Source organism: Crocodylus siamensis, chromosome 3 (genome assembly GCF_052110815.1).
Source record: "Crocodylus siamensis isolate JL-2025a chromosome 3, ASM5211081v1, whole genome shotgun sequence".
Taxonomy (NCBI): domain Eukaryota; kingdom Metazoa; phylum Chordata; order Crocodylia; family Crocodylidae; genus Crocodylus; species Crocodylus siamensis.
The window spans coordinates 89,678,223-89,690,514 of record NC_143397.1 but is presented as its reverse complement, the minus strand read 5'-3'; the positions used below and the strand labels follow the sequence as shown (position 1 = coordinate 89,690,514).

Sequence of the window (12,292 nt, the reverse complement as noted above, 5' to 3'; positions counted from 1 at the left end):
CCACCATGTTAAGAATCCACTTACTGAAGCATTAGCTAAGTTGGTTGCTTTTAATATATCATTCCACCTTGTGACCAGAAGCTTTTGCTGAGACACAGGAACAAGCCTTTATTCAACTGCACAACCAGCACCCCCAGATTCCATATCATTACCCCAAAATCCATATCGTTACCCTAACAATATCCAGTAAGATTTCATAGACATTAGAGCTGGAAGGGACCTTGGAAGATCATCAAGTCCAGCCCCCTGCCCCAGGGGCAGGAAGTCAGCAGGGGTCATAGGATCCCAGCAAGATAAACATCCAAATTCCTCTTGAAGATGTTCAAAGTAGGGGCTTGAACCACCTCCAGCGGCAGTCTATTCCAGGCATTGGGAGCTTAGACAGTAAAGTAGTTCTTCCTTATGTCTAGCCTGAAACTATCATGGAGGAGTTTGTGACTGTTTGACCTTGTTATCTCCTGGGGTGCTCTGGTGAACAGATGTTCCCCCAGATCCTGGTGAACACCCCAAATAAATTTATAGGTAGCCACCAGATCACCTGAGCCTGTGTTTTTCCAGGCTGAAGAGTCCCGTAGCTCTCGGCCTCTCATCATAAGGTCTGTTTTCCTGACCTCTGATCATGCATGTGGCTCTCCTCTGGACTCTCTCAAGCTTCTCCACATCTTTTTTGAATTGTGGAGCCCAAAACTGGATGCAGTGCTCCAGCTGTGGCCTCACCAAGGCTGAGTACAATGGGAGAATGATGTCCTGGGATTTGCTTGAGAGGCATCTATGGATGCAAGCCAACACTTTGCTCACTTTACTAGCTGCAGCATCACACTGAAGGCTCATGTTCATCTTGTGGTCAATCATGACCCTCCAAGTCCTTTTCATCCATAGTGCTAGCCAGTGTAGCATTGTCAAGCCTATAAGCATGCTGCGGGTTTTTCTGTCCAAGGTGGAGAATCTTGCATTTTTTGGCTTTAAACACCATCAGATTCTCATCCACCCATTTCCTGAGCCTGTCAAGGTCAGCCTGGATCACCCTCCTATCCTCAGGTGCTTTACCCCAGAGTTTAGTGTCGTCGGCAAACTTGGCCAGTCTGCTTCTGATACCAATGTCCACATCATTAATAAAGATGTTGAACAGTGTTGGCCCAAGAACAGAGCCTTGAGGGACCCCACTGGTCACAGCGCACAATAACGATTGACTTCCGTCAACCACCACCCTCTGGGTCTGACCATGGAGCCAATTCCCCATCCAGCGGATCGTGGTGAAGCTGAGGCTGCAGTTGGCCAGTTTTGCTAAGAGGTGATTGTGGGATACCAGATTGAAAGCTTTTTTTTTAAAGTCAAGATATATGACATCAATCTCTTCTCCCTTGTCCAGGTGATCAGTCACCTGGTCGTAAAAGGAAATAAGATTGGTCAAGCAAGACTTATCAGCAACAAATCCATGCTGACTATTCCTCAGGATGCTGCCATTGGCCAATCTGTTAAGAATAGTCTCTTTGATAATTTTTTCTAATACCTTCCCCAGGATAGAGGTCAGGCTGATGGGCCTGTAATTTGCCAGATCCACTTTCCTCCCTTTCTTTAAGATAGGCACCACATTGGCCTTCTTCCAATCTTCGGGCACTTCACCAGGGTGCCAGGATTTCTCTAAGATCCATGACAGGGGCTGAGCTATGATGCTTGCCAGCAACTTGAGTACCCTCAGGTGTAAACTGTCAGGGCCAGCTGACTTGAAGGTGTCCAGCCTCTCAAGGTATTCCTTCACTGGGTCAGCATTGATGGAGGGGAAGGAAATACCTTCACCCAGGCATTCTCATCCTGTAATGGGACTGGTGAAAAACCAATGCAAAGTACCCATTTAGCAAGTTGGCTTTTTTTTGTGCATCGGTTGTCAGTTGTCCCATCTGGTTTATCAGGGGTCCAATATTGCCCTTGCTTTTCCTCTAGCTCCCCACATATCTAAAAAAGGACTTTTAATTGTCCTTGATACTTGTAGCTAGTTGGAGTCCAGTTGCAGCCTTGGCTTTCCTGGTTTTTTCCCTGCAGGTCCAGACCAGCGCAGAATATTCTTCCTTGTAGGTCTTTCTTTTTAGACGCAGGGGGTCTGCTAGTTCCTGGTAGAGCCAAGGGGGCTGCTGTGCCCTTTTGCTGCCTTTCCTCCAATATCCAACAGAAATCTACAAATGTACACACACATACGCAACCTCCCAGTAGAAATTACAGCATTACTTGAAACTTTAAGGTCATGTACCATACAGCATTTAACCCCCACACCCCAACAATTCTAAAGATGCTAAAATCCTAAATAAAAATAATTCTAAAAATGCAGACTTGGTTCATTCAGTGGACATAGTAGTGGAAGAGAAAAGCAGGTGCACAGTAGGACAAATATGCTCCCATAGGAGTGAACTCTGAGCTACTATACCTAGCCTGCAGTATAAGCCACACTATATAGGCACAGAAAGCTCTGAGGTGGAACTATATCTCAGAAAGACATCATTATTCCTTCCCCACATCCCTTTGCTCTGCTTAGGAGGAAGTTAGTTTACCCCTTCTAAGGATGCTTTATCTTCCAGACTAGGTGCCTTCCCATGTAAGCTGCCTAGCAAATGGAGTGGGTAGGGGCACGTCTCCTATTCCTTACCCACTGATTTGAGATGGGGAGTGCTGGGCAACAGCTCTTTGCTCTTCCACTGTCTTCTCATTTGGGGCCAGAGGCACAGTATGAGTAGCTCTAACTCAGCCAACCAAGAGAGTGAGGAGAGGTGGCTTTAGTTTGCCTTACTCCCCCATATGGCTAAACAAGGACCAGAGTCTGTCTGTTCTTCCAGATGATTGTGAATTTTTCTGTAAGGGGAGTAAAATGATGCTTTCCCTGCCTACTTGGTCCTCTGACACATTAACATCATCCCTTCCAGTTAGCAGTGCTTGTTGTACCCCTTTGAGGTGAAAGTCAATAGCTTACATTTATTTGCTGAGAGTTGAGATTTATATTGGCCTCGAACCAGCCGGCAGGTGGACCCATCGCCATTGCAGACCCCACAGTTATCTTCCTTGACAGTGCTTCCCAACTGGTGATCACAGCCAACAATCTGACAAGAAAGAAAGATGTGCAGTTCAGCTTGAGCACCTACTGACTGCTGGATCCATCTCTGCAACTAATTACTGCCAGATTTCTCTCACATTATCTCCAGGGGGCTATAATGTATGTTAGGAATGAAAGAGCCTAAATGAATCTGGCTGGCAGTATGAACTCAAACTCATGAGCTATAGAGCAAACAAGCATCTAAATGGCTTTTGCAGTTCATATGGAGAGGAAAGCATATTTGGTTTTGTAAATGCTTCCTGGTAAGAGTATTATCAGAGTCACATCTTAAAATTTTCAGAGAGAAATTTACATAGTAGAGTTACAGAGATGCACACATACAATAAAGAGCAGTACTGATAACTAAGAAACTCTCTGGGATTCCAGTAAAGTCTTACTTCCTATGCATTTGGGGAAAAAACACACATGGTTTTAATGATATTTGACAATAATCCCATTTCACACAATCAAAGGCTGTGCTTAAATAATATTAAGGTTGTGATAATGGAGGCGAAACACTGGTTTAAGGAAAGGTCGAGGGGTTAGGCATCGTACTCCCAATTCTGCATGTGTTTGGGCAAATCATTTGGATCACAATTTTTTAAACCTGAGTAAATAAAGGAAGCACCTAAATCCATACCGAAACTCTTAAGAAATGTACAGGGCTTAATGAACTCAATGGGATTTATACTTATTTAAGCCAGTTGTGAAACTGACCTTTCCATGTGGACTGATCCATGGCCTCAAATTATGGATTTCACTCAACACGGATGGAAATCCAAGAAATTGAACACATCCATTCAGAATTACATATTTCACATGCTAAGTAAAAGCTAAAAGGCTTTCTAGCATGCTGGCTTGCAAAGCAAGTAGTGGAAAAGGTTTGTAATAAAAATACTTATATATTTCTGATAGGGACTGTAGGCCAAATGTATAAGACACATAAACAGGGTGAATTATGAATACAGTGTTAACTTTTTAACTCAGAATTTTCATGCTTCTGTGAGTGTAAGTTAAACAATGGAGTGCCAAATTCTAGGTAGTGATTATAACAGGTGCAGCTGTAAACACAGATAAGTATCAGCTGGGCTCATAAAAAAACCTACATGTGCAAAATGGACAACTGTTTGTGTAAACGGGTTATGAGACGTGTTCCTGACTTACTTGTACATATCCTTGTTTGTGGGCACTACTGTGAAATTATGCTGGTGCAACATCGTGACCATATTTTTGCAGTCTCTCCCTTTATAGCCTCATTATCATAAGGAAGATTTAATATTAAATATTTGGCAGTTTAATTTTTCTTTTTACTGAAGAATTCTTCAGAAGTAATAAAATATTACGTTCATATAATAATACCTTCAGGGGATAACATTTGTCATAACTTTTCATTTTGTACGTTAAAAACAATTGGATAAATTCAGTTGTGATCGAAGCAGATAAAGTGTCTTTCACTTTATCCACTTTGATCATGTCTAAATTGAGCCTGATCTAATGTATTTGTGTATTAGCCGTAGTGACCTGTTATCATTTCATGAAAGCTATAGACTTAATGTGTATGTGGTTCAAAATGTTTAGTATGTACAAAAACTGACAAGAAAAAAAGAGACCATTTAGCCTACAAAATCATGTCAGATGAAGGTTAAACTACAGAGTTTAAAAAGTTAGGACTCACTTGGTTTCAACTACCCATTTAAAGTATCTGAACACAGATTATGAATCCTGTGAATGGAGGTATATTAGATATAATGCTCCTTAAATCCTAAATGAGAACATTCCTGTGGAGATTTAATACACTTCAGCTCATGCTCATATCTTAAGTTGATTTACCTTAATTTTCCTGAGTATCCTGAGGTAAGTCAGTCCTATATAGAGAACTTGAATGTCACAAAACAATATAGACACAATATCAGAGATTCAGATAACTTTATTTAAACCTGAATAATAGCCAACATATACATGCCAGGCAAAAGAATCCCATTGTCAAAAGAACTACTGACATTTCCCCTTAGTATATCCTAAGACTCCTATTTCAGAATGAAATCCAAATCAAAATGTGCCTAATGACACCTCATATTGGAAACCACATGTGAATTCCTTGGGGATGAAAGGTGCCTCACATAAAATTGAAGTGTTATCCATCCCATTTCAACACCATTGTTTACCAGCATGAGCCTTCATAATTTCTGTGACTCACCAACAGTCATATTGTTTTGAGATGAAGTCTCATTATATCTTATTTATAAATTGAGCAATGTCAGGCCAGGTTACTACTTGTACAGGAGATGACCATGCAAAAGCCTAGATATTTTAGATTACAAGTTTACAAGTTGGGTCTTTACTTGTATATATATAGAAGTCAGCCTAAAAATAATACAGTGAAACCTGTCTAGGACAGAATCAACAAAACCAGGAAAAAATTGGCTTTAACTGTTTTCTATTTTCTAGAGGAAGTTTCATAGCCCCTCTGCTCAATGGTCTCGGCTGTTTAGCCCCTCTGCTCTGCTTGGTGCTCATTCAGATGCACATACAGGGCAACTGCTTTCCGTGATCAGAGAGTGATTCTACAAATTGGCCTTCACCACTCATTTCCACATTAGTTTCCAGCTTTTACAGATTAATATACATAATTCCCCAGAAGGCAGGCCAGAAGTGTAGACATTTTTCTAGCCTGAGCAGATTTCCAACTTTTACAGGTTCCATCTGAGACAGATTTTACTGTATTGTGTTCCTGATAAGCAAGGAAGGATGAGACAGTTCCTCTATGAGGATAATCATTCTCCCTCCACTAAGAGGGAAGGTCTACATCTGACAGAGTTTGAGTGATGGCCTGCCACTGCAACATTATTTTCATCTCCCTAAGTTGTTCTGTGAGAATTGGGGTCAGAAGGAAGATGGATATTGCTCCTGTACATGGCACAGTACTCACAGGGAACTGACCAGGAATGTAGTGCTTACTTAGCGTTATCTCTTTTATTATTCAGCTCCACGATGTGAACCATGCACAGAGAAGAGGACTGGTGCAGTGGCCATAAGCAAAGCCCACAGGTATGCTACTTCCACAGAAACAGTCCTGTTATGGCTGAGGGACAGGGCTTCTGTGGAGATAGATCTGCCAAGAATTTCCCACCAAATACATGTCAAGGGAGATATAGTCCAGAGACCAAGAAGTCTGGTCCACTGGGGTAATGGTGAAGTGAAGCTCTCATTGATGATCTACAGCTCTCAGTGAGGCACTGTGGCAGCTCAGGCAGACAGAGAGATGAATGTTGACCCAACCTGAAACAAAATATTGTCATTTTTTGTTGGTGGGGGAAGAGAACACATTTCACTCAGTGAACAGGTTTTGGAAGGTCTTTCTTCCATCATAATTTGAGATAAGAACAAATGCTGAAATATAGGAATTTCTTGTGGGAAAGAAATTCTATTTCTCAATCAAGCCTAGTGCTAACCACCTCAGATTTCAGGATCATATGGGGGTTGAGAGAGATGAAATCTCTGGAATTTCTTAGAGTTGGAATTCTTAGAGTATCTAATGTACCTTATGTATGGTGGGGACAACCCATGCTCTGCAATATGCTAGAACATGAAATATCAGTAGCAGCAATCATTCTATTCACTGATGGTCTGAACCAACATCTACAGAATTCAATGAATTTGATTCAAACTCATCACTTCAGGCCCTTACTTTTTTTTTCAATAGGCATTTCCATGGTATTCATTGCATTAAGTTTTCTCATACTATTTGTTTTGGATATATTTTGACAATTCCTGAAAATATCTCAGACACCACATAGAATAAGTCACCTTGCATGCTGTACCAAGTTGGGGAACGCGCAAGTTAGATCACCATTTAAAAGGCCATAATTTGCATAGTAGATGTTAGACACATTCAGTTCTTCAGTATCACCCACTAATAGTGTACACCCTGAAGTAAGCTGACTTTTTATTTTCCTTTTGGGCTTAGTGAAGGAAAAAAAAGATTTTATCAAAAAGCCAGAGTAATTCCAACTAATCCTTAGTTGGCTCAGACTGTTTTTTCCTCTGGCATGCAATGGTTCAGCTCAGAGGTAAAGATTCCATATTACATTTTAGGCTGAAGTCCCACATTTTGTGTTGAGTTTGATTCCTTCCCATCACCCCATTTTACTGAACTGACAGCAAGTGAGCCAATGGAACAGACAACTGGGATACTTCTGACATTTAGACACACGCATAATTTTTTTTACAAGACAGTACATGAGAAAAGAAGGCCATGAAGCTAACAGAACAAGCAGCTTGCTTATAACTATCAGACTGAAGGTCTGACAGTGAGTTGGACCTTAACACTGTTTTGAACTCAGGCTGACGCACTGGTATTCCCTTGAACATTAGTCTGGGTATGAAAAAGGATTAAGTTTCAGGCGATACCACGAATTGGGACCATATTTGCACTTCAGTTACAGCGTCACTACATCCTTGCATTTTGAATGTACAGTGCTGGTATTCTGCACTTGCAGTACTACAGTGTCCTCCATTTTTTTAAATACAGCCTTTCTTTGGAATTTAAATGGTAGATTCTTTAGGGTAGTTCTTCCTAACTTGAGATCCTAGGCACTACTGCAATTCAAATCATAAATAAAAGGAATAATATACAATGACTGAGGTAAAAACACTGGTGACCACTAGCTACACTAGTAAAAGTATACCCTATGATAAGAGCAATCTGTATGGTGTGTTGGGACCAGAGCCAGGTGCTATTTGCAATTGTTCAGTAAATGTAAACAGATTTCCATTTATGGAAGCTTTGCCAATTGTTCTATTTATCCAAGTATCTAATATCCACAGTTCAATACTGGAACTTTGTGGTTAGCTGAATCACTCATTTGGTATTGTTTCTGTTCCCTGACTGGATTCTCTCTCCTTCAAAAGACAATGAAGGCTGGCTTAACTAACTGGGACTCTGATTCTTAAAAAAATGATTGGGGGTAGAGGGGGTGGGAGGAGGGGAGGAAGAAAGAAAAAGAAAGGTGAGAACAGAAAATAAATGGGGCTAGGGAATTTGGAGAAATGTAAAACCTTTCCCGTTTGTCTTTATTATATATGCAAAAATATGGACCAGAGATTTCTGAATGCTTGGATTCCTTCCAGATCAAAAAAAAGTGAAAGAGAAACACACACTTTGAAGCAAGATCCAGTGGGTTTATGGTAGATGCTGTTTCTTTTTATACCTTCACAGAAAGTAAGGGCATCTGGTTATGGAGTCACAGTCTTTTTGCTCAGGGACCACTGCTAGTTTGCCAAGGGCTTACACACCTGTCTCCTTCCTGTCTGAATAGTAACCTAATGCCAAGGCTCTGAAAGGAGTATTTGAGGAACTATTGTGTTAATGTCATATTCCTATCTATGAACAATTATACTGTGCATATCTGCCAAAGTGTATTGATTATACTCACTGGGCTCCAGTTTCTGTCTCTTGGTCACTCATCATCATTCACCACAAATTATCATTCCAAAAAGTAATTGGGCATATATGTTTAGGCTCCGTTTTGAAAGCACAAGGTTATACATATATTTGTGTGTCTCATCTCTGCTCACCAGCAGCTTGGGGTTGGGGAACTGCTGAAGTATCGCTGAAATATGTGCAGCAATATTAACCTTCAGGTGTGCATACATAAATATTTCCCACTATTTTCATCATGAATATTCTGGCAACCTAATTTTTGCTTATACAAATATCCACAGAAAGTGAATAAACAGGGTTGCAAATACCTTTGAGGCAGATCTTCAGATTTTAGTATGTGAAGAAACATTTGGGAGTACTTTCTGAAGCATGTACCCAACAATACAGCAGAAAGGGAGGAACTGTGATTCATTTCCTTCTGGTGAAGCAAGATGAGACATGTTATCGAGTTTTGATTTGAGAGATCAAATGGACCTGTGTACTAATCAAAGGTCTTGGGAATATTTTGGTGAGAATGAGAGAAGAATCTTTCTGCAGAACCTTTGTCATGGGATTTATTACTGGTGACTGCAGGCAGGAAGGAAGGAACCTTGCAGGATGCATCTGCAAGGACAACTAGAAATATATAAAAGTTAGCACATTTTCCACAGAATTTCTTGTGAGAAAAACATAGAACTCCATGTAATCATTTTTACAATTATTTTTTAAACGTGAATTGCCTTTTAGTTAAGCTGGAGTATTTCCCTCTTTCTTCCTTGAGGTGTTATTACCATATTTTCCAACACGCACTTCCCCCACCTCAAAAAATACAAAACAAAAACCCCAGCTGCTGGAAACTGAGGTGTGCATTACTGGTGACGAGATATAGTAACAGCAGCTTCCCCTGCTTATGCTTTAACTGGGCAAAAGAAGCTGAACAAAGAACTGCCTTGGTCCTTAGCTGCTGATATTCAATTACTTACTACACAACCATTTTTGTTCATTCTGCCTTTCAAAACCAAGATATGAAGCTTATTTTAGGGCATGTTGTATGTGAGAAAATACAGTATTAATTCTTTGCATTATTGTAGCACCCAGGAGCCCACGCCACAAACCAGGAATTGATTGTACCAGGCACTGTACAAACACAGAACAAAAAGACTGTCCCCCAAGAACTTTACACACATCTTTTTATGATCATTACCGTTATTATTACTAGACCACGACTTTTGTGGGACTCTAGCCAAATGCAGGGATTCACCTGTTCAGAGTCAGTTATGGCAAAAGAACCCAAAAGAAAAAAAAATCCAGAAAATATTGTTATTGTGGTTAAAAGAATTCATTAGAAATTCTCAAGTGTTTCTATATCCTTTCTTACAATCTCCTCTGTATACAGCAGCTCTGCATTTACCAAGCAAGCCCTAGTTTTTAAAAGATTTATAGTTAAGTCAAAACCATGGCTATGGGAAAAAGATAAATGGAGGGGAAAAAAGCAGAGTAATCCACTTTACATGGAAAAAACTGTTGTTTTTTCAGGTTGTTTTATTACTAGCTGCATAGCGTTTGCCTACCCACTAGAGTTAGTCTATTTAGAAGGGCACAAGGATCTAGGGACAAAGAACCATACCTAGTTAGCTCTCTGGTTGTAAAGAAAGCCTTGAATTTCCACATTCTTTAAGAAGTACAATTTAAAGATGAAACTGCCTATAAGCAGGGAATGAGAGAAAAACCTACACTGGAAGAAAGAAAGGCTTCTATCATATTTATTAACTCTTTTATTCAGTCATCTCATTCACTTTTTTTCTTCCTTTTGCTGTAGTTTGCTTCATGAATCTGCACTTCATTAGAGTAAAAACAAGACTCTGGCTTCCCCCTGTCCCAGTTAGTGAAACCAAGCGTTACCTGCTAGGGCTTGTGTTGATAAGTGAGAAGAATGTGAATAACTTTTTATTAAAAGAGCAGCTCTGCCATAGTAGATGATTATGGAAATATTTATTTATATCCTCTCTAGAAATACTACCAGTCACTTGGATATTTAACTCATTCAGCTGTTTGAGGGAGAAAAAGTTGCTAGGTTTCCAGAGGAAAGGAAAAATTTTCCAGCAGGAGATACAAGAATGATCTAACAGGAGCCGACATAAGAAAATACAGTGCCACAAGCCAGTCAAGGCAACTTGTCTCCAACACCCTGAGAACAATGTGCCTTGAGAAGCTGAAAGTAAATTAAATGAAGTCTGCCCTCTAGTCTCATTCTGGTCTTCCAGATTGTGAAGAACTAAATTGTGAGAGCATTTAATTTGTCCTTGTTTCACGTGACATTGACTGTGATTCTTTGTCAGCGGTGATGACTTCATGGCATATTTGGTTATCACCACTCAGCCTTCTTTTCTGTTGGGCATACATGCTTTCTGTTCAAATACAGGGCTCTTTTGTTGAGTTACAGTCCTCTGCCCGGATGATAATGTGGGTTTTGCTGGAGTGTACTACAGCTGACAGAAAGCACTTCAGTGTAAGCATTCTGATGTTTCAGTCAAGCAATCTGTACTCTTGAGGAACAAACTGTATCCATAGTTCCAATGCTTGAAAGAAATTCTAGTTCACTAAGCCATTAATAAAATTCTCCATGCTGTAATGTTAAGAAACAGTATCCCACTCTGACCCTCAGGCTGTAAGAGAATGAGTACACAGGGAAGGTGAAGACAGAGACAATGGACAATGAACCCTATGTTGCATATTTAAAATAAAAGAGATTTGCTGTTGGTGTCAATGAGAGCTTGATCAAGCTCTCTTTCTCTCTTTCTTTTGGAAATTCTTAAAACTGCTGCTCATCAAAGACACGTCAGCACAGATGTTAAGCCTGAGCCACTACAGAATATGAGCAGCATTCAGTACACACTTCAGGCTTTCATCACAGAAAATAAACCTTCTGTGCATCATGTTCTGACCAACTTTTTCCAAACTAGAAGAGGGTGAGAGGAACACTGCCCCTGACTTCAACATCAGCACCCTGGGAAAACATGTGGAGCCAATATCCCTCATGAGTCTCTAAATTATTTCTGATTTTGAGGAGGATCTTTACAACACTTAATATTATAAAACCTTTCCTTTAATGAAAGGAGGCTTGACATGCATCTCTTTGGGGCTCTGGCAGCCAACAGATGACTTGCTCAGATTGATACGTTGTATTTATTCTACTGAGAGGTATGAGTACATTGCGTTCTACAGTACTTGCAACCACTGTTGGCTCAGAATAGGAGAAGTAAGCTCAGGGCCTTGGAGCACAGGGGAAAACTAATGACTTCAACTCAGATTCTTCCATATAAGAGGCCCATAACTTCTCTACTATTTCTAAAACTGCTGTCTTCCAGCTACCCCATGCCACATGTATGTCGTTAGCTGGCACCATAATGTCTGTGTGTAAGCATATGGTCATGATTCATCAGAACATCAGTCACATCCTCAGCTTTGCTACTTTACGAACTGTGCTGAAAGTGCACTGCACTGAGGAAAACCATTTTTTTTTCATAATAGAACAATGATTTGCAACAAGAAAGCCAAAATTCAAACTACTTTTTAGAGGTCTAAGAAATGTGAGTAGAGCAATGTAGCCTGGAGTTCTAATGTAGTCTAGATGTTCAAATGTCATTAATGATTATGGGTGTTCAATGCTTTCTGAAAATGTAGCCCCTTAATAATGCCTCCAGTTGGGCACACAAAAATCAAAGCACAAGAAATCAATAGTTATTCTGTGAAAATGAAATCCTTGGACTCCCACACACACTTCCATTATA

The 12,292-nt window shown here is 40.2% G+C and overlaps 1 protein-coding gene across 4 annotated transcripts in view; it reads right to left on the bottom strand.

The window, feature by feature from the left end:
* The window catches only part of ADAMTSL1 (ADAMTS like 1), an 872,699-nt gene that overhangs the window by 213,541 nt on the left and 646,866 nt on the right, over positions 1-12,292 (bottom strand). For all 4 annotated transcript variants that reach the window (XM_090038771.1, XM_090038775.1, XM_090038773.1 and 1 more), the window contains one exon: positions 2,960-3,086. In XM_090038771.1, the coding sequence (XP_089894897.1) occupies positions 2,960-3,086 (127 nt within the window). The remainder of the gene's footprint in view (positions 1-2,959; positions 3,087-12,292) is intronic.